The sequence below is a fragment of the Condylura cristata genome, unplaced genomic scaffold (genome assembly GCF_000260355.1).
Source record: "Condylura cristata isolate star-nosed mole 26May11 unplaced genomic scaffold, ConCri1.0 scaffold00001, whole genome shotgun sequence".
Classification (NCBI taxonomy): domain Eukaryota; kingdom Metazoa; phylum Chordata; class Mammalia; order Eulipotyphla; family Talpidae; genus Condylura; species Condylura cristata.
In genome coordinates this window covers 9,634,821-9,657,601 of record NW_004567102.1, presented here as the reverse complement: position 1 = coordinate 9,657,601, position 22,781 = coordinate 9,634,821, and the positions used below count along the sequence as shown (strand labels likewise).

The following is a 22,781-nucleotide window of genomic DNA, read 5'->3' as shown; positions in this document are numbered from 1 at the left end:
GGAGAGGTCTGCCACGCCATGTGGTCACCTCCGGGGCAGGCGGGGATCGAACTCATGCAGAAGTGGCTTAAGCTTCTTAGTGCTGTGCTTTAACCCTCTGCGCCACCAGGGAGGGCCCCCTCTTTTTTTAATTAAAAAAAGAAAAAGAAGAGGCCCTTGTGGCCTGGGCTTTGTTCCCTTCCTTCACCTCCCCATCCCCATCCCAGGTGCTCCAGGAACTGATCTTCTTCCTGCACCGCTTGACCTCAGTGAGCAGGGACTATGCCGTGGTGCTGAACCAGCTGGGAGCCCGAGATGCCATCTCCAAGGCCCTGGAAAAACATCTGGGCAAGCTGGAGCTGGCTCAGGAGCTGAGGGACATGGTGTTCAAGTGTGAGAAGCATGCCCACCTCTATCGGAAACTCACCACCAACATCCTGGGAGGCTGCATCCAGGTCAGGATGCGGTGGGGGAAGCTGTGGGTTCAGAGCTGGGTAAGGTGATGAAGCCAGAGCAGTGGGGTCGGGTGAAGGGAGCTGTTCCTGAAACCGGGAACAGTAGACGCGTCTTGCTAATAGGGCACTTGCCCTCCACCCTCTCGCCTGGGCCCCTGCTCTGTCTGGGTCCGGAGGAAGCCCTGTTGCTGCTGGGCCTTTCCTCCGCGAGCTCCCATGTGTCCCGGCCTCCTCCCCACACTTCTCGCTCTCTCACGCGGCTGCAGATGGTGCTGGGCCAGATCGAAGACCACAGACGAACCCACCGACCCATCAACATCCCCTTCTTTGACGTGTTCCTCAGGCACCTGTGCCAGGGTTCGTGCCCCCCAGCTTTCTCCTGACACGCACCCCAGCATCTGTCCCCCTCCCCTGCCTGCTCCCTCGCCCCTCTCCTGTCTTCCCGCCGGGCTGCGAGTCCACCCCTTGCCCCTTGCCCCCAGGCTCCAGCGTGGAGGTGAAGGAGGACAAGTGCTGGGAGAAGGTGGAGGTGTCCTCCAACCCCCACCGGGCCAGCAAGCTGACGGACCGCAACCCCAAAACCTACTGGGAGTCCAACGGCAGTACCGGCTCCCACCACATCACCCTGCACATGCGCCAGGGTGTCCTGGTCAGGTAACAGGCTGCACGCCGATGCTTGGGTGCACATGCGCTTTCTCATGCTTTCCCTGCTTGTCTTGGCGGGGAGCATCGTCCCCTGCTCAGGACCAGAGTCCCCTTGGTCTGCCTGCAAGGACATGACTGGTTCCGGTTCAACTGCTTCCTCGTCCCTGCTCCCAGGCAGCTGAATCTGCTGGTGGCCGGCGAAGACTCGAGCTACATGCCGGCCAGGGTGGTGGTGCTGGGGGGCGACAGCACCAACTCCGTTAACACAGAACTCAACTCGGTAGGAACCCCCTGCCACCCCACAGGATGCACCCTCCTGCCCAGCCCCCGAGACCCCTGATTCCTCCCTGTCTCAAGCTCTTAGAGTGTAGTAGTGTTTGTTTGTTTTTTAATGATTTATTTATGCATACAAAAACTGGGGTGTGTGCCGGGGTGGTCGCAGGTAAGAGGAGACAGATTAGGGAGCAGAGGGGAGCAGTGGGCGAGACAGGAGAGGTCTGCTGTGCCGTGTGGGTCACCCCGTCCTCCCCCCTTCCCCCCTGCCCCGTGGCTATGGACAGCTGCACAGGCTATGCTTTAACTCCTTGTGCCACCCGGGAGGCCCTTAGAAAGCAAGGGTGGCATGAGGACCACTTCCTTGGGACCCCACACTTCCCAGGGCTGGGAGAAGGGAGATACAATGGGGGAACAAGAGCAGACTTGGATGCTTTTGGTATGCCTGTCCACTCTGTGGAGGTGACAGCTCTCTCTGCCCCATGCCAGGTCAATGTGATGCCCTCCGCCAGCCGGGTGATCCTCTTGGAGAATCTGAACCGTTTCTGGCCCATCATCCAGATCCGCATAAAGCGCTGCCAGCAGGTGAGGAGGGTGAGGCTTGACGGTGTGGACCTCTCCTGAGTGGGGGGGGCCACCCCGTCCTGAGGAGGACATCGGGCAGGTGATGACACCTGTGTGCTTTGCAGGGCGGCATTGACACTCGCATCCGGGGGTTGGAGGTCCTGGGCCCCAAGCCGACGTTCTGGCCAGTGTTCCGGGAGCAGCTGTGCCGTCACACACGCCTCTTCTACATGGTTCGGGCGCAGGCCTGGAGCCAGGACATATCTGAGGACCGCAGGAGCCTCCTGCACCTGAGTTCTAGGTGTGTGTGAGAGGCAGGAGTGTCACAAATGACGTGGGCCAGAGGCACAAAGAAGGAGGAAGGAGCAGGGGTCTGATGTGCCTGGGGAGGGGCAGGAGTGTTCTCTGTTGAGAAAGGCAAAATGACGATGCAGCAGTTTGTGGGCTGCTTTATTTATTTATGGGGTACAGGCCAGAGGTGCAGGGGCAGTGGGAGGATTCACCAGAGACAGGGTGGGGAGCAAAACAGGCAGATCAACGAAGTACACTGCTGAGGGGAGCAGCGGGCGGGTCAGCAGAGGTCTGCCGCGCCATGTGGGTCACCTCCAGGGCGGGGATCGAACTCCTGCTGAAGTGGCTGTAGCTTGTTTGTGCTGTGCTTTAACCGCTTTAACCTGCTGCACCACCAGGGAGGGCCAGGTTGTACTCTTAACCCAGGTGGGGTGGGGAGTAAGAGTTTGGTCTGGCTGCTGTGGGGCTGAGAGGATTCTGGGGTGATTTATGCCTCTCATTCGTCCCCCACCATATCCACAGACTCAATGGGGCTCTGCGGCATGAGCAGAATTTTGCTGACCGCTTCCTCCCCGACAATGAAGCTGCCCAAGCGCTGGGCAAGACCTGCTGGGAGGCCCTGGTCAGCCCCCTGGTGCAGAACATCACCTCCCCGGGTAACAGTCCCCACCCTGCCCCTTACCATCGCATTGATTGTCCCTCTTGGCCAGGCCCTGCTTACTCCAGCCTAAGCTGTCTAGATTATGCCTTGGCCCTTTGGTACCCGTGTGCCCTAGTGCCCCTTATCTCACACCCCGGGACCCCGCCCTTGCCATGTCTCCCAAGTGCCAGCTTAACCCGTCAGAAGGGACCCGCCCACCTCTTCCCCTGTATCCCTCTGTCCAGTTGCTCTTTCCCTACCCTGCCGTCCAGCTCAGCCTAGTGTCTCCTGCTGCCCTGGGTCACGCCCTGCCTTGGCTTGTTTTTCCTGGCCTCTAGATGAGGATGGCGTCAGCCCCCTGGGCTGGCTGCTGGACCAGTACCTGGAGTGTCGGGAGGCTGCCCACAACCCCCAGAGCCGCGCGGCAGCCTTCTCCTCGAGAGTGCGCCGTCTCACGCATCTGCTGGTGCATGTGGAGCCCTGTGAGGCTCCCCCTCTGGTGGTGGCCACGCCTCGCCCCAGTGAGTACCCGGAATTCAGCTCTGTGAGGACTGGGGTTCCTGCAGGAGCTCAGTAAGGAAAGTTTCCCGACCTCCCATGCCCCCAACACGCACTGCAGGCTTCTGTCCCTCCCCTCCCTGCACACTCAGCTTATGCATTCTCCACGTTTGTGTCAACCTCCCCCCCACCACCCTGGAGTATCACTTCAGGTAACAGCATGTCAGGAGAGGCCTCAGGGTTCACCCCTGAAGGGAGATCCAGAACTTAAGGGCTGCCCCCACCTCGTCCCACCCCTCGCTCTGTCATAGAAGGCAGAAACAGAAGCCATGACTGGAGCTCCCTGGCTACTCGGGGACTGCCCAGCAGCATCATGAGAAACCTGACACGCTGCTGGCGGGCTGTGGTGGAGGAGCAGGTAGGCAGGGCAGGTGTGGGGGCAGGCAGGAGGCTGGGCCTGAAATTGGGGGTGGCCTCTTCACAACACCTCATCCCCCTCGCCGCCAGGTGAACCATTTTCTGACCTCACGCTGGCGGGATGACGACTTTGTGCCACGCTACTGTGAGCACTTTAATCACCTGCACAAGTCGAGCTCCGAGCTGTTTGGCCCACGGGCAGCCTTCTTGCTGGCGCTGCAGAACGGCTGTGCCGGCGCCCTGCTGAAGCTCCCCTTCCTCAAAGCTGCCCACGTAAGCCTCCCTTGCGCCTGTCCGCGCACACGCTCCTCCCCACCGTCTCCGCGTGACCCGCCTTCCATTCCTCCCCTTCAGCAAGGATCACTGTACTGGTATGTAAACATGGCAGTAAAAATTCAAAAACAGAAAGAAAACGGCAGCCCCGGCTTACAAACACATACCTTGGCGTCCTGCCTTCTGATAGCATGCGTGATTCAACCTCCCATCCTCACCAAGTGCTACAGTGCTCTGTCTTGTTTTCTGTTTCTTAAAGATGTATTTTATTTATGTATGCATACAACAACTGGGGTGCAGGCCAGAGGAGGTGCGGGGATGGTGGTGAGAGGATTCACCAGAGACAGAGCGGGGAGCAGACAGGCAGATGGACTGAAATACACTGCTGAGGGGAGCAGCGGGCGGGTCAGGAGAACTGAAGGTAGATGAAGCCCTTCCCCTCCTGTCTCCAAGCCCTTCTAGGGGAGACACCTAGTTGAGCAAATACTGAACTGAACTGTCACCAGCAGCCTGGGCACCAAAGGCCACCACTGTGCCTCAGTCCGTCATCAGGCACACCGCAGTGTGACCCTCCTCACCAGCAGCCTGGGCACCAAAGGGCAACACTGCCTCAGTCCCTGTCATCAGGCACACCGCGGTGTGACCCTCCACAGACTAAGTTGCTTCTCTGTTTTAGTTATTGCCGTTAGTTTTACTTTTAAACATGCTCAGTGTGAAAAACCATTTTTCGTCTTTGGCAATGCTATTAGCTTGCACTGTTACGAGCAACCTTACAACAACTGTGTTTGTGAAGCCGCTAGCCACTCGTGTCTCCTCCCTCAGAGCTTCTCCACTGCCCCCCACCTCCTCACACCCTCACTCGTGGTGTTTGGGCTCTCCCTGCAGGTGAGTGAGCAGTTTGCCCGGCACATTGACCAGCGGATTCAGGGCAGCCGGATCGGTGGCGCCCGGGGGATGGAGATGCTGGCGCAGCTGCAGCGATGCCTGGAAACCGTCCTCATTTTCTCTGGCCTGGAGATAGCCACCACCTTTGAGCATTACTACCAGTGAGAGTGGACCTTGGGAGTTGGGTGGGAGAGGCAGGAAGACAGCCGGGCCTGGGCCGGGCAGGCTGGAGTCCAGAAGCAGGGGAGTGGGCCAAACTGGATGCCCACACCGAGGATTGACCAGGGCTGTGTGTGCCGCAGACACTACATGGCGGACCGTCTCCTGGGCGTGGGCACGAGCTGGCTGGAGGGGGCCGTGCTGGAGCAGATCGGCCTCTGCTTCCCCAACCGCCTCCCCCAGCAGATGCTGCGGAGCCTGAGCACCTCCGAGGAGCTGCAGCGCCAGTTCCATGTCTACCAGCTCCAGCGGCTCGACCAGGAGCTCCTGAAGCTGGAGGACACGGAGAAGAAAATTCAGGTGGGTGCAGGGGAGGGGTTCGCCAATGGGAGAGAAGAGGGGAAAGAGCCAGGCAGCCAGCGTTGGCCCTTGGGCTTTGGGGAACCCCCCGCTCCTCCATAGGTGGGCCGTGAGGCCAGTGGCAAAGAGCACGAGAGGAGGGCAGAAGAGGAAGCAGAGGAAGCCGGGGCCGCAGCGGCCGCGGCCGCTGACCTGGAAGAGGAGGAGGAGAACGAGGACCTGTTCTATGAAGGGGCCATGCCCGAAGTGTCGGTGCTGGTCTTGTCACCACGCTGCTGGCCTGTTGCCAACATCTGCCACACGCTGAACCCCAGAACTTGCCTGCCCACCTACCTGAGGGGAACTTTGAACCGATACTCCAACTTCTACAACAAGAGTGAGGCGCCAGGTGGCGGGAACTGGGGCCTGGGCAGAGGATGGGATATCAGGAAGGACCCTGCGTTGGGAGCGTGGATGGGGTAGATCTGAGAAGAAAGGGTGGGACTTTGTGGAGTTGGGGGGAGTGTATCGGACCCCCCCTAACTGACTACTGCCTTTTTAAGTCCTTAAGATGAAACCCAGGATTCTCTTTATGTGTGGCAGGGGAAATGGAGGCAGGAGGCCACTAAGAAGGCTCTTCTTCGGTGGCAAAATCTGTAACCCAAGCTCCCCTATGGGGCTGATTGATCCCTGATCTGGGCAGCCACAAAGGAGGGTGAAAGACTCAGATCCTGCCCTCAGGGAGCTTCCACACTCATTGGAAAGACATTATTTCCTTTCACAGGCACTCCAGTTTGATCCCTTGCTTGATGATTTTGGTTCACTTAAAAAAGGGAGGGGGGGTCTAGTTGAACGTCCTGATAGAGCCCTCCTCGCACAGGGCGGGCTGCAGGTGTCCGAGGCTTACCCAGGGAGCAGGTGGGCACAGAGAAGGCTGAGCTCGGGAAGCTCAGGCCAGAGACCAGTGTCCACACACGCTGGCAGCACACTGCGGAGAGGAGCAGGGACAAAGCTCGCTGTGCTGCGTCGCCACCTGCCTCTCCCTCTCCTCTCAGATCACAGCTACCCTGCCCTAGAGCGGGGGCCACAGAGACGGCTGCAGTGGACGTGGCTGGGCCGGGCTGAGCTGCAGTTTGGAGACCAGACCCTGCACGTTTCCACCGTGCAGATGTGGCTGCTGCTGTATCTCAACGACCTGCAGGTGGCCCAGCCTTTGTGCCTCCCTGCTCGCTCCCACCTGCCCCTCGCCTTTCCTTTAAACCTTGACCCCGGTCCTTCTCCCTTCCATCCTCTCTGCACTACCCCGTAGGGAGACCCTGACTATCTCCCTCCTCTTCTCCAAGGAGGTCTCTGTGGAGAGTCTGCTGGCGCTCTCGGGGCTCTCTCCAGACACGCTAAACCAGGCAATTGGGCCTCTGACGGCGTCAAGAGGCCCCCTGGACCTTCACGAGCCGAAGGACGTCCCAGGAGGTATGCATTTAGGCCACAGAGGCCTCTGTTCCAAGCTAGAACCTGCCTCCTCGTGGGCATCCCACCCAGTGATGCTTATTTCAGGGGTGCTCAAGGTTCGCGATGGCAGCGAGGAACCCAGGCCAAGGAGGGGCAATGTGTGGCTCATCCCGCCTCAGACATACCTGAAAGCGGAGGATGAAGAGGGTCGGAACCTGGAGAAGAGACGGAACCTGCTAAACTGCCTCATCGTCCGAATCCTCAAGGCCCATGGGGACGAGGGGCTACATATTGACCAGCTAGTCTGCCTGGTAGGTGGGGGTGGCCGGGGGCTGTGAAGGAACTTCGGGAGGGGGCAAGGCCACAGGAGGTGGGTCTGTGCTGGAAGCATCTGGCTCATGGAGTTCGTAGGCAGGTGAGGAGTGAGGATGGGGTGTGCCTACTGTCCTCAGGGCAGCTTTTCCTGGCAGCTTATGGTCTGAACAAGAAATGGGAATAGGTGGTGACCTATCTATCGTGTCCCCTTTCCTTTCCCAGGTGCTAGAGGCTTGGCAGAAAGGCCCATGTCCTCCCAGGGGCTTGGTCAGTAGCCTTGGGAGTGGGTCTGCCTGCAGCAGTACTGACGTCCTGTCCTGCATCCTGCACCTGCTGGGCAGGGGAACGGTGAGGCGCCATGACGACCGGCCCCAGATGCTGTCCTACGCAGTCCCCGTGACTGTGATGGAGCCTCACACCGAGTCCCTGAACCCAGGCTCCTCGGGCCCCAACCCTCCCCTCACTTTCCACACCCTGCAGATTCGCTCTCGGGGCGTACCCTACGCCTCCTGCACTGGCACCCAGAGTTTCTCTACCTTCCGGTAGCCCTGGAATGGGGTCAGGGCTAGAAAGAGCTAGAGCTTTCTACAGAAATAAAATGCAGGAGTTTGACTACATGGGTTGTGTGCATTCGGTGACTGCTGGGGATTTGGTAGGGGAAGGTGCTTTTGCAACTTAAAGGGAGAAGAGCCCTCTGGCTTGGCTGTCTCACAGGGGTCTCTGTGTTAGGGGGAGGATAGCAGACTGGAGAGAGTCAGGTGTGCTTTAGCATTCCCCGCTGGCCAGGGGAATTAAGTGAACAGGGGCCAGACTCAGCCCCTGCTCGGTGGGCGGGCATATGCTAAGGTGCCTCTACCTGGCAGGCCAGAGACCCGGCCACCTGGCCATGCGCCAGAGGACATGTCCCTCAGACATTGCCAAGTGAGGCACCCTTCCCCACGAGGCACCCTTCCCCTCATTTGTGGAGTCGCAGGAGAATCCCTCAGGTGCCCTGAGGGACATTTGACCCAGTGAAGGTTTTCCCAGTAAGGGCCTCTCTTGGCCACCACACCCAGCAGTGGGTGCAGTGCTGGGGAAGGCAGATGAAACATCCTAGAACCTGAATATGTACTCTACTCTATCCCAGATGTTCAGGATCTGGGTTTTAACCTGACCTAGTACAGCCCCAAGGCCCCGTGGCCCCTCCCAGCAGAGTTGGCCAACACTAGACCCTAAGTAGCTGGAGCTCAGGCCTGCACCCTTGGGGGAGGTGTGCTCTGTGCTGCTGGGATTGGCTCCCCTGGCCCCACCCACAGAGCCTGCACTGCGGGTGGGGCTGGGAGACTCAGTGTCTGGGCCTCTAGGGGAGGAGGAAATGAGTGACCCAAGCATCCTGAATCCATGGTTCTTGCAGCCCAGAGAGGGACAAAGCTGTTACAGAAAAGAAAAAAAAAAAAGAGAGAAAAGGGTGGGGAAAAGGGACAGGGACGGACCTGGGAAAACAGAACCACCCAGGACTGAGATTGGGAATCTTCAAACAGTGGGTAGATTTAGGACTTCTCAATTTGGCAACACTAGGAAAGTGATGAGCACTCAGTGAAAACTCTAGTTTCCACTGCATTCTGTATTTTGGTCTTTCTTCTAGCTGTGGATGCTGGCAGCCTCACTGAGCGGCAGCTCAGAGCCTCAGGCTCGAGGGTAAACACCAACACACACTTTCCCGGCAGTACTGAATACTTTCGGTATTCCACGGGCTAGTCAACACTCGCTGTCTGTAGACTGTGTTAGATGGTTTTGCCCTCCTGTAGGCTACTCTAAGTGTTCTGAGCACATCTGAGGTGAGGCTTGAGCTAGTGCTACAGTTTGGTACGTTAGGTGTATCAAATACATTTTTCAACTTTATGAGACTTTGGGTTTGCCATGGGTTTAATGGGATGTGACCCAATTGGAAATCAAGGAACATCTGTAAAATTTATGAGGGGAACAGGAAGCCAGGGCTTAGGAGAGTCAGTTCAGTCAGGATGAGGCGACCAAGCAGAAGGCAAAAGGGCCTAGTGGCCAGAGGGCCCCTGCATGCTTTGTGCTGCAGTGTGGCTCTGTTGGTGGATCCTGCAGCAGGCACCAGCCTGTTGGCCCAAGGTAGCCCTGTGAGGCAGAAGACAGGAAGCAGCACCCGGCAGCCCCCTACGCACCAGGGTTGCTGCACTTGGCGGGTGCCTCAATCTTTGTCAGACTATGACCTATCCTCCCCTACTGGCCCATACCATACCTGTGGGTTTTTTTTTTTTTTTTTAGTATTAATTGCATTGACCTAAAATTACATATATAATTATTTATCATTTGGGTTGGGTTTTTCCAAGACTAAGAGTTTTAGCACATCCCCAAGCCATCCCTTACGTTCCCTCAATCCTCCCTTTTCCCCTCCTCCCCATTAACCTCACAATCTTTCTGCATTTTTCTGGCTTCTCATGCTCTTTATGAGCCTCGCCCTCCCTCTAGAAATGCAAAGCAGCCCCCTGAGGCAAGATCTAGTCTTCAGGTCACATGTGCAACATGTAGGGAGCAGGGCGGGACTTTCTCCCACTGCTGCCTGTGTGGCTGCTGACCTCTAAGTCTGTGTGGCTGAGCCACAGGCTACTAGCTTTTTACTCACCACACTGGCTTGACCGCTTACTCATTCCGCATAGCCACCTTACCCCACAGGCAGGGGTGTTGACTTGCTCAACAATGGAAGTCTCCAGTGATTTTGGAGAACATACTGGCTTTGGCCTGCTGCAGTCTGTGATCCAGCTCCTCCAAGTGTTGCCTGCCAAATTCACACATTCTCACCCCACTTCCAGACTCTGGCCTGGCTGATGTGCCAGGTATCCACAGGAGCCATCTTAGCTCTGCCCTTCTCTCACCAGCGCCATTAGGTACGAGCATCCTCCATCCTTAGAATGTTCCAGGATGACTCTGGGACAGAAGTTTGGTACCTGACCGCATGCCTCAATTCCTTACATCTCTATAGCAACTTTACACAAAGGACAAGTTGACCTACCTAAATAAATGTCCCAAACGAGCGACTCTAGAGACAAAGTATGTTAAAATCTATAGACAGAGTCCTCCCTGGTGGCGCAGCGGGTTAAAGCACAGCACTACAAAGCTAAAGCCACTTCCGCATGAGTTCGATTCCTGCCTGCCCCGGAGGTGACCACATGGCGTGGCAGACCTCTCTTGACCCGCCCGCTGCTCCCCTCAGCAGCATACTTTGTCAATAGCCCTATTCTGCCCCCCACTTTGTTTCTGAAGAATTCTCTCACTGCCCCTGCACCTCTGGCCTGTACCCTATTTCGGTATGCATAAATAAATAAATCTTTAATAAAAAAATAATCTACAGACAAAGTGGCCAGGAATTGATCTCCTGCTGCAGTGGCTGCCAATAGCTTCATAGGGCTGAGACTTACCCCCTTGTACCACCAGGAAGGCCCATAAATAAGTAAATCTTTTTTAAAAAGTGTATAATGAAATGGTTTTTTCTATAGTCATAGACTCCAGTAATATCACCAATACAATCAATTTTGTAATATTTCTGACATAAATAAACCCCCACACCCCTTAGAAGTAACCATTTCTTCCCAACCCTACCCCCACTGCCAACACTGGTGGGTAGGCCAGAGGTGGGCTTTCCTGGTAATAGCACTCGGACTTAACTCCGAGGCCACCGGGGAGGCCCCACTGAAGATGAAACCTGGGCCTCTGTGCCTCCCCGGTGGCCTCAGGGTTAAGTCTGAGTGCTATTACCAGGAAGGCCCATCCTAGTGGCCTGAGTTTGATTAGCCCACATACATACGGGGAAGCCAGACCTCTCTAGTTTCTCCCACTGCTCCCCTCAGCAGTGTGTTTCAGTAGATCTTCCTGTTCTGCTCCCCACTCTGTCTCTGGAGACTCATCACCCAAACCCCCTCTCTGGCCTAGATGCCAGTTTTTCTATGCACAAATAAATAAAAAACAAATCTTTAAGGGGGGGTAAATCTTTTGATTAATAAATTTATTTTATATACATTCTTGTATGTACTTATGCATACAAGAATGAAGGTGTAGGCCAGACATGCAGGGAGGTTGGAGATAGTGAAAGGATTCACCAGGGACAGAGTGGGGCGCCAAACAGGCAGATCCACTGAAACACACTTGCTGAGGGGAACTGCAGAGAGGTCTGCTGTGCCATGTGGCTGGGGATCAAATTCCTGCTGGAGTGGCTGGCAATAGCTTGATAGCACTGACACTTTAACCCTTGAGCCACCAGGGAGGCCCAGTAAAATTTTTTTAACAATTACTGTCCTGAAGTGAGGTCTGCCTCTGCCAGGTACTTGGAAGCACTACCAATCAGAAGCCACCTTACACTGAATTACCAGAAGAATTGCCAGCTTGGTTATAATAAATTCTAGACCCAAACAGAATTGAGAGCTAATGCTGCTAGCTGTGAGGGATTTTGTTATTTTTTTGTTTTGGTCACATTTTAAAAGGTCAGGTTTACTAGGAAAAGGTGATGCTTGCACACACAAGCAGGCAGAGTTGCTGCTGCTGCTGCAAAGGGCAAGGTTTGTGGGGGCCTCCCTAATGGCACAAGGGGTTAAGTCTCAGCATTATTAAGCTGTTGGCAGCACTAGTGTGACCCCAGCCAAGTTAGCTGATCCACAGGGAGCAGCAAACCTCTCTGTCTCCCCTCCCCTCCCCTCCCACTGCTCCCCTCAGCAGTGTGTTCTGGCAGACCTGTTCTGCTCCACACTGTCTCTGGTGAATCCTCTCACCCCCTTGCCCTCTGGACTATACCCCAATTCTTATATGTATAAATAAGTAATTTTTTTTTAAATTTACAAAAAAAGGGCAAGGTTTGTGGAGAGGAACACTTGCATAGCCACAGGCAGGCAGGAGAGCTATGCTTCTTTTGCCTAGATGGGGAGGATTTTTTTTTATCCCCACCTTCATCCTCCTTTTACCTCCACAGCCAAAGCTAAGGAGGTTGAGTTGCGGGGTTGGTTCATGGTATCTGTTTGGGTTTAAATAGGTCTCTGATCTGACTTTACATTTTGCAGGAATCTTAGGGCCTACTCACGTGGCCCACTAAAAAATAATTTAGGCTACCCACAAGTCCCTCCCTGCCCCTGAAAGAGCAGAGCAAAAAGAGATGAGTGAAAAGAATGTTTATGAACTGGTTCTTATATAAAGTCCCAGCTTTGGGCGCCAAGGTCTTAACTCCCTGCCCTTTTCCTGCTGTACAAGACGTACTGGTTTAAGGCAAGATGGGAGAGGACATGAGAACATGATGACCAGAACCAAGCAGAGGCTGTGTGACATGTAGCAGGCCGAACAGCTCTTCTTATTCAGTCCTAGGGGTGATCCAAGACCCTGCTAACCAACTTAGCTCAGGGCCACCGTGATCCTTTGCCCTTGAATGGGAAAGAACTGAAAAGACCAAGCCCGTATCTGTCCCCACAGATGCAGTGTTCACTGGTGCAGTGGCCACATTGAAGAAATTCTGTATTATTCTTTGCTCAAAGGAAGATGTCTTCTGTCCTTGCCTGCATTTCGGCGCCTCTTTCGACTCAGGAAGCTCTCTAGCTTCTTGCTGCGTTTTAACTCCTTGAACTTCTCAGCTAGGGCCAACTGGCGCTGCTCAGCTAGAGGCAGGGAAAAAGAAAGACAGCTAGTAAGCAAAAGAGGAGGCCCCTTTCTTTCCCTTTCTCCAGATCAGACAGTGTTGTTTGGAAGTCACTGATGCATGTAAACACGATTTTTTCTGTTTCTACTCTTTCTAAATTCAACCAACTGTGACCTCCATCTGGGTGCCTGGCCTAGCATGTAGGCGGGAGGGGGCCAGAGATAAAAGTGACACTTCTTGCTCACCATCCTGTTAAGGATTCAAGAATGACTATACCCAAAACCACACGGTCATGAAAATGAAAAGTACATCAACAACATCTGCTTATTAAAAAAAAAAAAAAGGATGAGAATAAATAAAAAATTACTTTCCTCCAAGTTACTGTAGGACCTAGACTTCACGTCTTCCTTGGGGAGCTCATAGGCCCCCACCCCAGTATCCAGCCACTAAGGTCACCAAAACCCCTTTCTCTGTAACCAGCCTGTCACAGTCGTGCCCCACTCACATTTCTTCAAGAAGTAGGGTCGGTGGCCCTGCTGGGCCTGAGCACGCCGCTCCTGCTTCAGGGCCAGGCGCAGCTCCTGCTGTCGCTTTCGTTCCCGCTGAGCTGATTCCTGCTGTTCCTGAGGTGCACGGGTGAAAAGGGAAATCAACTCCTGTCTCGAACTTTTTCTCACCCCCTTTTATTTATGCATGCAAGAACTGGCGTACAGGCCAGAGGTGCAGGGTGGGGAGGGTGAGATGGGGGTCACGGGAGGTCAGAGGATTCACTAGGGACAGAGTGGGGAGAACAGGCAGCTGGATGAAATACACTGCTGAAGGGAAACAGGAGAGGTCACAACGGGTGAGACAGGAGAGGTCTGCTGCACCATGTGGGTCAGCTCCCAAGCCGGGGATCAAACCTGTGCTGCAGTGGCTGCAGATAGCTACACAGTGCTGCGCTTTAACCCCTTACAGTTCTTACCCACTCACCATTCGCTGAAGCAGCTGCTGCAGTTTCTCATGCTTCTCACCTGAACGGTGCTTCTTCAATTGTTTTTTCACAAGCTCCACAATGGAAAATGAATGGTGGTTAGCTGAGATTTTGTGCCAAGCACAACAGGTTCACAGATACTAACAACACTATAACTAAGCACCATCTCTTTTCATGATTAGAAAACCACGAGAAGTTATTTGTCAATGGTCACACAGTAAACTGATGAGTCAGGATTTGAATGTTAAGAGTTTGCCCATCACTCTGCTTCCTGCTCTGCTCTGCCTGCCAACCTGTGCCCTAGTTTCTTTTCTGCCTACCCCCTGGGCCCCTATGAATCAGAATCATGCTGCATACCTCTTTCTCTTTGGCTCGGATGTCATCCAAGAATTGGTATGTTTTGTCAAACACCTCAGGATTATATTCCCCTGATAAATCATCAAAGCGGGGGTCGCGGGCTACCTTGAAGAGAATGAATAGATGAAACAACTGTTCAGTCTCCTTTCACCGAGAAAGTACTTTCTGCTTCTTTCTCACCTTCTTACTGATGGGGACAACTTGACGCAAAAACGGCACCCGGACCTTGGCTGACATTTCCAAAGGCCTATAGAGAAATTAAAGGTCAAAGGAATTCCAGCCTTGGTCAAAGGCCTCCCACCTGCCACTCAAGGTCTTGCTTCTCACCTGTGCTTATCTGCAACACATGCACTTTGGACAGGTGGTCTAGAACCTTGCTTCTTCCTGCTGTTATCAGCTGCCAACTGTTTGCATGCCTTAGTCCCGACTTTGTTCTGTAATTCCAACAGCTCCTCAAATGACATGTCTAATGAGCCTGTGGAAGGATGATGGAGGGACAACTCGGCTCAGCATCTCCCACTGACACAAAGACACTCCATGGGTAACTGATCCTTTCCAATATCAGACTAATCACAAGCCCCAGATAGCACAGGCTATAATATTGCTTTGCGGCCTAAGAAATTCCTAGCTGTTCCCACTGAGGACTTACCTTGCTAAGGTGGATGTATATGTAAGCTCAGAGTTAGACTAAGCCACAGTTCCCTTGTTTTCAACCTTTTTTTTTTTTTGTAAGATTTTATTTATGCATATAAGAGCTGGGCTGTAGACCAGAGGTGTGTGTATTGGGGTGGGGGTGGGGGGCGTTGGTGAGAAGATCCACCAGAGACAGAGTGGGGACAATGTTCAGAGATCCACTGAAATACTGAGGGGAGCAGTGGGTGAGACAGGTGATGTCTGCTGCGCCTTGTGGGTCAGCTCCCGGGCTGGGGACTGATATCCTACTTCAGAAGTTGCTGACAGTTTGACAGCACTGATACAACGCCTTGCACACCCCCAGAGAGGCCCTTCCAGCCTCTCTTTGAGCCTGTTTTCCCAGCCTATTTACCACTGTCAGCACCTCTCACACAGTGCCTGAACTTCCTAACTGGTTGCTTCACCTCCAATTTCCGCTCCCCTCAAAGCCATGCACACAAACACCCACCCACCCCCCGAAGTTTAATGTTGTTCTGAGAGCCCTCAATGGCCTAGAACAGTATTGTCTCTGGAAGGCAGGCTCCTCGAAGGCAGGGTCTGCCTGCTTTACCACGTCTCCACAGCACCGGATCTGTGTGCTTTTACGAGCAGCTGCTCGACAAACATTGGCGGGACCCTTCGCCCAGCAACCGGTGCCCTTTCCTATTTTTGCACAAGTTTGCTGCCTGCGGATACCCCACATCATCTCTTTGAGAAACCGCTCGGGATGTTCCAACTACACAGCAAGCGCCCCTCGCACACCCCCCTTTCCAGGGCGCCGCCGACAGCCGGGCGTCGGCCTCGTTCTGAGACGTAGCGCTCTCGCGGGAACTGCGTCTCCGGCGGGGAGCCGGCAGCACAGGGTGCGCTCTCCGCCCGCCGCGCCACGTGGGCCGCGCCCGCCTCCGTGTCCTCACCCTGCCGCAGGTCTGGGCCCACGCCATCGTGCCTTCCGCCCCGCGCCCCACGGGCAGACCCGGCGAGGGGGCTCACTTTCGGCATTGGCTCGCGTGGCGCCCCGAACACAAATGGCGCTACTTCCGCCCCGAGGCACCGCCCCTTCCGGCGGCCCCGGGAGCCCGAGCCTCCCAACCCAGTGACGCGCGAAGAAGAGAAAACGCTACGTCTTCCTCGCCTGGCGCTGTGTCCCGGTCTGAGAGAAACCCGGTATAGCCCGAGACCGCGTCTGGTTTCTTAGTGCTCTCGCCGAGAAGCTAGAATCTCCGGAGTGCCCCTTTTCAGCACCATGCCCCACTGGCAGACGTCTCCGCCCCCACCACATTCCACAAAAACAGACCACACGTTAGGTTTTTTGATTCATTTTTATAAAATCTGAGCTGGCTGAGAGCGTCAGGGTACAGCAACAGCTCTGGGAAGGGGGGGTTATCTGCTGGTCCTCGCCTCCCAGGTCAGGGAGAATAAGGTTTCATGCCACCAGCTGCAACTCCTCAGCTCCCAACCAATGCCCATGGCTCAAGCAAGGGGAGGGGTGGAAATAAGGTGGTGGAGGAAGCTCCTTAGGCTCAGACACTGCTTGCTTCTCCCTTTTCCCCATTCTCTTCTCTTCCCAGCAGAGCCTGGCTGGCCTGAGGCAGAGCAGAGACCCAGGAGCAGTGGAGGGAGGTGAATGGGACAAAGCACCAAGGGGAAGGGGCCCTCGGCCCATGGGGGGAGGGACCTAGCTCTCCCTCCCCCACCATAGCTCCCCACTGAGTTCACAGCACAGAAGACACCTCTAGTCCAACAACTCCACATGGAGGTATATCGAGTCCAGGATGCAAAGGGGCAGGCAGGTGAGAGATGGGTAGGGGCAGTGAAGACAACAGCAGGCTCAGGAGGGGAAGTGGCAGAAATGTCCTCCTATCCATGGGAGGAGACGATGGGGCGACTGATATTGCTGTTGGTGGTCATGGCATTCAGCTCCCACCTAGAAGGCCAACATTAAAGGCAAAAGGACAGGGCAGAGCGCTTCACCCTCGAGCCCAGAATTGTTCCAACAAAGCTATAAAACAAGAGTCCCTCTAAAACTCAACTACCCACAGCCACCTCTTCCTTATACCCCAGCTTTAACAATGGTGCCTCATCCACCACCAAGTCTAGTATCACCCACTCCTCCACCCACTAGTTCATGAGGACTTCCTGTTTGTGTTTCTAAATCTATTGCTGTGCCCAACACCTGGAGGGAAGCATCTGTGTACACATTTCAGTGAACTCAACCTACCTTTCCTCCTCTGCTAAGATCAAACCAGTCCCTCACCCCACATCCCACTAAGAATGCCTGTTTTCATTCCTAATTTTCATGCATGTAAGGCTCTACTCCCTACCCCGTTCATTCCACCATATTAAAATTAAACTTCTCTGTTTTGGACAATTCTTTCTACAAAGACTCATCAAGTAGCTCTCTTTGCCACTATGCCTCCCTGCAGACTACTTGAAACTAGGTACTTGCGTGTAGTAAGCCTAGGCCAGCCAGGGATTCATCAATTTAGCCTTGTATGTTCCGGGTCACCCAATACTGAACACATAGACCCTCAGCAACTACAAGTTAAACTGAGCTGACACAGGAGAGAGAAGTGTCTCCAAATGACCCAGAAAGGCACAATTACACACAAAACAACTTTTCAGTGGTGTAGATATGGAATTCAAAGAGAAATAGGTAGGAAAGACTTCTCAATTCTGGAACAAATGTGACCCAGAGGCCCTTAAGCTTGTTTTTACTTTGTAGTTAGGTTCTAAGATATGATCAAACTTTCTCAGTATGTTAACAAAAACTAATGTGTAGGCTCTGATCTCAAATGACACTTCTAAACTTTATTTTTAAAATAGCACTTTTTTGAGTCTCCCTGGTGGCACAGTTTCAGCACTATCAAGTTATCAATAGCCACTGCAGCATGAGTTGGACCCCCCGGCCAGGGAGCTGACCCACACAGTGCAGACCTCTCCTATCTCAGCCCCTGCTGCCCTCAGCAGTGTGTTTCAGTAGATCTGCCTGTTCTGTCTCTGTGAATCCTCTCACCCCTCTGTCCTACACCCAGGTCTTATATGCATAAGTAAATAAATCTTAAAAAAAAAAAAAAACACACAGGGCTTTTTCATATAATTTAACCAGTTGACAATTTTATATATCCTACCTCGTTCTCCACAGGTAGACTATAAGTCCAACAGAAAAACTTTTCCAGGCAGAGCAAGCTAAACAGGTCATGTCTGTGCTGCCTATTCACTCTAAACAGATCCCCCTTCTTTCCAACCACTCTCTATACCTGATGTCGTGAGGCAAACAGGACTGGTCCAGGTTATACTGAATCACGGCCAGTTTGCACAGGGTCTTCAGACTAGGGCCTTTAAAGGAGTGGGGGAGAAGATGTTAAAGCTCAGACCTGGATATTGCCACCCAAAGACAGGGACTCAGTGATGGCTTTGGAAAAAAGAATACTTACTAAAGTCCAAAATGTGTAAGTCAGAATGATCTATGAGGTCAAATTCATCTCCCAGACCTTCTTCAGGAGATGGACTGCAGGGATCAAAAGAACAAATATGATCCATGACACTCTCCATTCAAGTACTATCCATGTTAACCACAGACTAAGGTCCACTTCTGAGCACCTTCTCCCTTACAAACCTGGTACCCCCAAAGAGGACAATCTTGTCACCAACAATACAGCAGCACTGGCGCCGGCGGGGACATGGCCCCTTCCCCTTCGGTTCAATCTTTTTCCAGGTAAAGGATGCTAAAGAGAAGTTTACACAGAGGTTCAGTATCTGTCCAGTCCAGATAACCTTTCCGCCTCCCACCCCTCAGCTACACAGGGTTAACCTTCTTTCCCTCCCCCATCGAGTGCTCCTGTTCTTCTCCTCTAAAAGCAGAGCTCTTTACCAGGGTTAAACTTCCAGAGGTCATGGAAGTGCCGGTTCAGCCTTGCATTATAGCCACCAAAAATGTATAGCTCCCCATTGTAGCCAACTGGAAAGAGAGAGGCACATCAAGAGTGTGGGGACAATGAACAAGAAGGGGGAGTCTGGAGGGATATACCAAGCACTTACAGGCTGAGTGGCTCCGGCGTCCTTCAGGCAGCACCGGAGTGGATGGACAGTCTAGCCAGGCCTCAGCCCTGGTGTCAAAGACTCGTATGCGGTTGCAATAAATCTCATTGTTGGAATGGAATGGCCCAAAGCGGTCTGCGCGGCCCCCAAAGACATACATGAGGTTGCCCAGCATTGTGGCTGAGTGGAAGTCCCTCCAGCGTGCAGGGTTACCCTGGACAAAACAGAGCAATGACGTGGGGCGGGGGCGGGGATAAGCGTGGAGGATGAAGGGCTTCTGTTGCCACTGTTTGAACTTCCTATGATTTCTTCAACTGAGGGTGGGGATATGGGAGGAACAAATGGCAAACCTTTGTACAGATAAGGGTCCATGTCATGGTGCTGGTGTCCAGTTTGTGAATGTCATTAGAAAAACAGTCCGCCTGAGTGGGAAACGGAAGTGAGGTAAGAATAAAAGGGGGAACCGTGTCCTCCTACCAAGGCCCTCTATCCATCTCCTCAAAACAGGCAAATAAGCTAAAGCCTCCCATTCTAGCCCCTCAACTCCTTTCATCTTTCTCATTCCCACCCTACGTCTCCATTTTCTCCCCAAACCTACCAGCTGCTCATAGCCCCCGAAAATGTACATGGTCTTGCCCAGGACGCAAGCCGAATGTCCATCCCGGGCCCCAGGAACTGTTCCTGACACACGGGGTGTGGACCACTTGTGAGTATCTGGAAAAGGTGAGAGAATGGCCCAGATGAACAATCTCTGATATTCCCTCCTAGACTATGGGGGTGGGGGGAAGGCCTATTCCCAGCACCCTCAGCCCATACCTTTCCCACATGAGACACCATCTGGCAGAACAAAGCCTCTCTGAAACTCATACTCACTGACATCAAAGGCATAAAGCACATTGCAAGCTCCTTCGGTGTCATTCCGCCCGCCCCAGAGGAAGACCGTGTCATCAATGAGAACAGTTGAGTGTCCATAACGCATGTAGGGTACCACAGGAGCCTGCCCACGGGCAGCGGGCCTCACCGGGGGCAGCTTTGTCCATCGCAAGGACACTGTGGACACAGCTCTGCTCAGTCCTGTGAACTTCCCTCCAGGCTGCCTCCCTTTTTCCAAACCTGATTTCCATTCCCCAATCCCTTTGGTCACAGAGACCACCACCAAATCTCACTCAGCCACCCATCCGCCCCCTCCACCCCACACTGGGACATCAGGGCCAGTCCCAGCATTAACTTACCTGCATTGAAAATGTGTACATCAATCTGACGCAGAGTCTCATAGTCTTCACCAGAGCAGTAACCCCCGAAGGAGTATACCCGGTGCCCAACAGCCACTGCAGCATGGTTTACCCTGCGGGGCCCGCCCTCCAGGTGCACTGTCCACCGTAACATCCCCTGGGCCACTGGTTACAGCAACATGCCCCCCCGGCACGGCCTGCTGCCTCTGCTACCTGCATACAAATCAGGGCCACGGGTTCCTCAGGCAAGGTCTTTGCCTGGCCCAACGTGACTCTGCCCAGGACCAGCCCTTGCCTGTGTCACCCTGGTGGCCCTCCCACACCACCCTTCTGCAGCTCAGGTGGCTGGCCCTGCCCCAGGGGAGCTCCTGAGGTCAGAGAGCTAGTGCTGGCCCTGTGTTCTCCAGCAGCAAAGGGTGGGGCCAGCCTGACCTGAATGCCAGCTCAGAATCTGCTGACCAAAGACTCAGCATGGTCGCCCCCTACTTATGGAAGCTCCACCCTATCCCTGGCCTGGAACAAGCTCCAGGCCCCCTTTGCAGGCCTGGTGCCTTCTGTTCTCTGGCTCTGCTCTGCTTACTGCCACCTCTCTAAGAATCTCTGTGCTCTTTAAGGTGGGGAGAGGGATCTCAAAATACTCAGTTATTAATAGCTCAGCCAGCCCCAGACAGTCCACTGAAAGCTGGCATGGGCGCTTCCAAGCAGAAAAGCTATTAGCCTTTTAGAGTGGAGCAGCCCCCTTATCCAGGTCAGGGCGGGACTGATCCAGGGCAGGGACCACTACGTTACCATGGATGATTAGCTCCTCATAGGGAGATCTTGTCAAGCTGAACTGTTTTCATCAGGGTCACCCAGGGCCCCTCACAGGCACGAGGAGTTCCTTTGACAGCTATGCCTGGTATGCTGCCAAGACTAGGAACTTAAGCCAGAAAGGTATGTATCTGCTGGAGGTTAAGGGAGTGGGGGTGGTGAGGGGGAGGGGTTTTCTCTCTAGCCACTTCCCCCAACCCTGCTACCATGGTAGAGAGCAAGCTGTTTCCAGCAGCTCTTCTCCCACTTGGGTCCCTGAAAGGGGGAAGGGGTGGGAAAGTGCCCTGGAAAGAGAAAGAGAAGCAAAAATGCAGTTTGGCAGAACAAGAAAAAGATGCAGGCAAGAGAGATCATGGTCTCTCAAAAACAACCTGCCAACCAGAGATAATGGGTACATCTGAAGGTTCTGTCAGACAAATCCTTCCGCAACTGGCACTGCCTTCGCTGGCAGGCACCTGCTGAGTTTGGATGGATTATCTATACTTGGCAGAGAGAAGAGCCAGGCATAACCTCAGGCACAGAGAAAGCTCATGTAAGGGAGGCCCCTTGCAGGAGACATGGCTTTCAGCTGGCCTGCCAGCCCCCCACCCCACCTTCCTCCACCCCCCCACCCCATGCTTTAAATAGCCACCCTACCAAACCTGAAATAGCCCCAGCAGGAAACCACTCTCACTCCATTACTCCTGTCCTCAATCCAAAAGATCTTGGGTCAGGCCTTGTGGGGACAGATGGGAGGTTGAAAAGCTTAAGCAAGGGAGTCCTTCATCTTCCCTTATACCTTCTACGCTGCCCCCCTCCCTCCTTCAGTATGTCAAGGTAAAGAATACACAGGGGAAGACAGAGGCAATTCCATCGAAAGGCAGAGAATCTTAGCTTCCCCTCCATAAGGATAGTTTAAGGTAGGGAGAACAAGCCCTTAAGATCTCAAGGGCTTCTCTCATCTCGGGGTCTCCACAATCCTCCACCCTTGCCGTATTCTCAAATTTCTTCCATTCCCTTATGCACCTACCACCACCCCCCACCCCGTTCCTTGCAATTTTCATGCCCCATTTCTGGCCCTTTTTAATCTGCTGTGAGCTTTGCAGTTTTCTGTTTTCCTTCTCTCACCATTCCAAGCTCCACCCCGGCAGCCCTCCATTTTCCCTCATCCCCTAGGGAGAAAAAGCTAAGCTTCATTAACCTCCTTTGGACAGACCTACTCCTGCCTATATATGACGCGATCCTCGTCTGGCAGTCATCCCGACCTCCCCTCCTCCCCTACGCCAACCCCCTCCGCCTCTCTTTCACTCCTCAGCTCCCCGTTTCCCTCACAAGCCAGTCTTCCTTCCAGTTCCTTTCAGGGTCCCCTCCAGCACCAGGTCTTTCTCACCCGTCTCATCACCATCCTCCCTCAGCCCTTCTTTCCCCATTAACACTCTCCTTTCCCATCATCCTCCTAGTTCTCTCCCCACCCCCACCCCAACACTCTCAGGCCCCTCCCCCACGACTCCACTCTAGGAAGGGGCGTCCCCAGCCCCTCCAATTTGCCTCGTCCCTCAGCCCTTCCCAGGCTACCTGCCAGGCCGGGCCGGGGCGGGGCCGCGGGTCCTCGCGCTGCCTGCAGCCTAGAACCCGTTGCGCGCCAACTGACGACTCGGTCTCCAACGAGATAAACACAGCCAGGCTCGGTCCTTCCGGCGGGCAGCTGTGTGCGCACGTGCAGTCAGAGCTCAATCCCCGAAGCCAACCGGGACTTGTAGTCCGCCGATTTCGGAAGGGCTCTGAGGGCCCGAACCAGGCTCTGCGCGTAAGCAGACATTTGTCAAAATATCGTGGGGCTTCCTGGGTAATGTAGTCCTTTGCTGTCTGGGCGGGGAAAGCGAGGGCGGGACGGGGGCGGGCCCTCCGCCCGCGG

At 54.2% G+C, this 22,781-nt stretch overlaps 3 protein-coding genes across 6 annotated transcripts in view; 1 reads left to right on the top strand and 2 right to left on the bottom strand.

The window, feature by feature from the left end:
* The window catches only part of LOC101630853 (39S ribosomal protein L2, mitochondrial), an 18,826-nt gene extending 11,027 nt beyond the window's left edge, over positions 1–7,799 (top strand). For both annotated transcript variants that reach the window (XM_004673505.2, XM_012722054.1), the window contains 17 exons: positions 207–434; positions 701–791; positions 917–1,088; positions 1,254–1,359; positions 1,842–1,937; positions 2,042–2,217; positions 2,730–2,863; positions 3,186–3,368; positions 3,657–3,763; positions 3,853–4,035; positions 4,921–5,081; positions 5,223–5,439; positions 5,542–5,815; positions 6,474–6,619; positions 6,762–6,888; positions 6,973–7,178; positions 7,405–7,799. In XM_004673505.2, the coding sequence (XP_004673562.2) occupies positions 207–434; positions 701–791; positions 917–1,088; positions 1,254–1,359; positions 1,842–1,937; positions 2,042–2,217; positions 2,730–2,863; positions 3,186–3,368; positions 3,657–3,763; positions 3,853–4,035; positions 4,921–5,081; positions 5,223–5,439; positions 5,542–5,815; positions 6,474–6,619; positions 6,762–6,888; positions 6,973–7,178; positions 7,405–7,728 (2,931 nt within the window). In that variant the 3' untranslated portion in view covers positions 7,729–7,799. The remainder of the gene's footprint in view (positions 1–206; positions 435–700; positions 792–916; positions 1,089–1,253; positions 1,360–1,841; positions 1,938–2,041; positions 2,218–2,729; positions 2,864–3,185; positions 3,369–3,656; positions 3,764–3,852; positions 4,036–4,920; positions 5,082–5,222; positions 5,440–5,541; positions 5,816–6,473; positions 6,620–6,761; positions 6,889–6,972; positions 7,179–7,404) is intronic.
* Positions 7,800–11,982: 4,183 nt separating this feature from the next.
* Positions 11,983–15,819, bottom strand: RRP36 (ribosomal RNA processing 36 homolog (S. cerevisiae)). Its single transcript, XM_004673503.2, has 7 exons — positions 15,722–15,819; positions 14,460–14,607; positions 14,313–14,379; positions 14,133–14,237; positions 13,775–13,849; positions 13,308–13,425; positions 11,983–12,821 (listed from the first exon to the last, which is right to left on the bottom strand). Exons 1-7 carry the CDS (start codon positions 15,804–15,806, stop codon positions 12,685–12,687), a joined length of 735 nt encoding a protein of 244 aa, XP_004673560.2. The 5' UTR covers positions 15,807–15,819; the 3' UTR covers positions 11,983–12,684.
* A 284-nt stretch (positions 15,820–16,103) lies between these two features.
* KLHDC3 (kelch domain containing 3) lies at positions 16,104–22,669 on the bottom strand. 3 transcript variants are annotated; one of them, XM_012721507.1, is made up of 12 exons: positions 22,442–22,669; positions 21,524–21,602; positions 20,078–20,290; positions 19,719–19,895; positions 19,444–19,559; positions 19,196–19,267; positions 18,846–19,059; positions 18,679–18,765; positions 18,424–18,532; positions 18,242–18,315; positions 18,065–18,143; positions 16,113–16,731 (listed from the first exon to the last, which is right to left on the bottom strand). In XM_012721507.1, the coding sequence occupies exons 3-12, from the start codon at positions 20,229–20,231 to the stop codon at positions 16,665–16,667; spliced, it is 1,149 nt and encodes a 382-aa protein (XP_012576961.1). In that variant the 5' UTR covers positions 20,232–20,290; positions 21,524–21,602; positions 22,442–22,669; the 3' UTR covers positions 16,113–16,664. The 3 variants fall into 3 exon arrangements, with proteins under 3 accessions (XP_004673558.1, XP_012576961.1, XP_012576957.1); XM_012721503.1 differs by having other exon boundaries at positions 21,529–21,602; XM_004673501.2 differs by lacking the exon at positions 21,524–21,602 and having other exon boundaries at positions 16,104–16,731.
* Positions 22,670–22,781: the final 112 nt, after the last annotated feature.